Genomic DNA, 650 nt, shown 5'->3' with positions numbered 1-650 from the left:
ACACACACACACACACACACACACACACACACACACACACACACACACACACGGTTACATGGTCTTCCTGAGGACAGTATGTGACTCAGGACTTGGTTCTGGACGGACCAGTACCTGTCCGGTCCACAGCTGTCCCTTCTGGTCCAGACTGTGGATGAGGCGGGCCGACAGGCGGATGTCGTTCCTGACCACAGGTCTGTGGTGGGTCAGTCCGTTGACGCTGCGGACCCGTCGACACAGGTCTCTGTTGACCACGGGGGACAGCTCACAGTCTCTGAGCTGAGGACAGGAGGGACAGGTTGAGTGGACCGGTCCTGCTCCTGGTTCTGATCCTGTCTGTGAGGACTCACCCTGATGTTCTGAAGGTTCCAGCAGGTCTCCTTGATGTTGACGCTGCGGTCAAAGGTCACCCAGCAGCGCCTGACGAACCTGCAACACACAGCCTGCGTCAGGTCCGGTCCAGTTCAGTCCCTGTACCAGTCCAATCAACACCTACCTCCTCTCAGGCTGGGGGTCCGACAGCGCCACCCGCAGGAAGCCTGGGTACCTGCGACACAGCTGACAGGACAGGAAGTGGGTTAGGAGGGTTCTGAACTGTGTGTGTGTGTGTGTGTGTGTGTGTGTGTGTGTGTGTGTGTGTGTGTGTGTGT

General features: G+C 58.0%; 1 protein-coding gene across 1 annotated transcript in view; it reads right to left on the bottom strand.

The window, feature by feature from the left end:
• LOC106535429 (serrate RNA effector molecule homolog) overlaps positions 1–558 on the bottom strand; it is a gene marked incomplete at its 5' end in the record, with an annotated part of 6681 nt that extends 6123 nt beyond the window's left edge. The window contains 3 exon segments of the mRNA XM_014032429.1: positions 115–279; positions 351–429; positions 497–558. Coding sequence (XP_013887883.1) covers positions 115–279; positions 351–429; positions 497–558 — 306 coding nt within the window.
• Between the last annotated feature and the right edge of the window lie 92 nt (positions 559–650).

The sequence above is a fragment of the Austrofundulus limnaeus genome, unplaced genomic scaffold (genome assembly GCF_001266775.1).
Source record: "Austrofundulus limnaeus strain Quisiro unplaced genomic scaffold, Austrofundulus_limnaeus-1.0 Scaffold1446, whole genome shotgun sequence".
NCBI lineage: Eukaryota > Metazoa > Chordata > Actinopteri > Cyprinodontiformes > Rivulidae > Austrofundulus > Austrofundulus limnaeus.
Note: the sequence above shows the minus strand (reverse complement) of the source record. Positions and strands in the feature narration are given on the sequence as shown.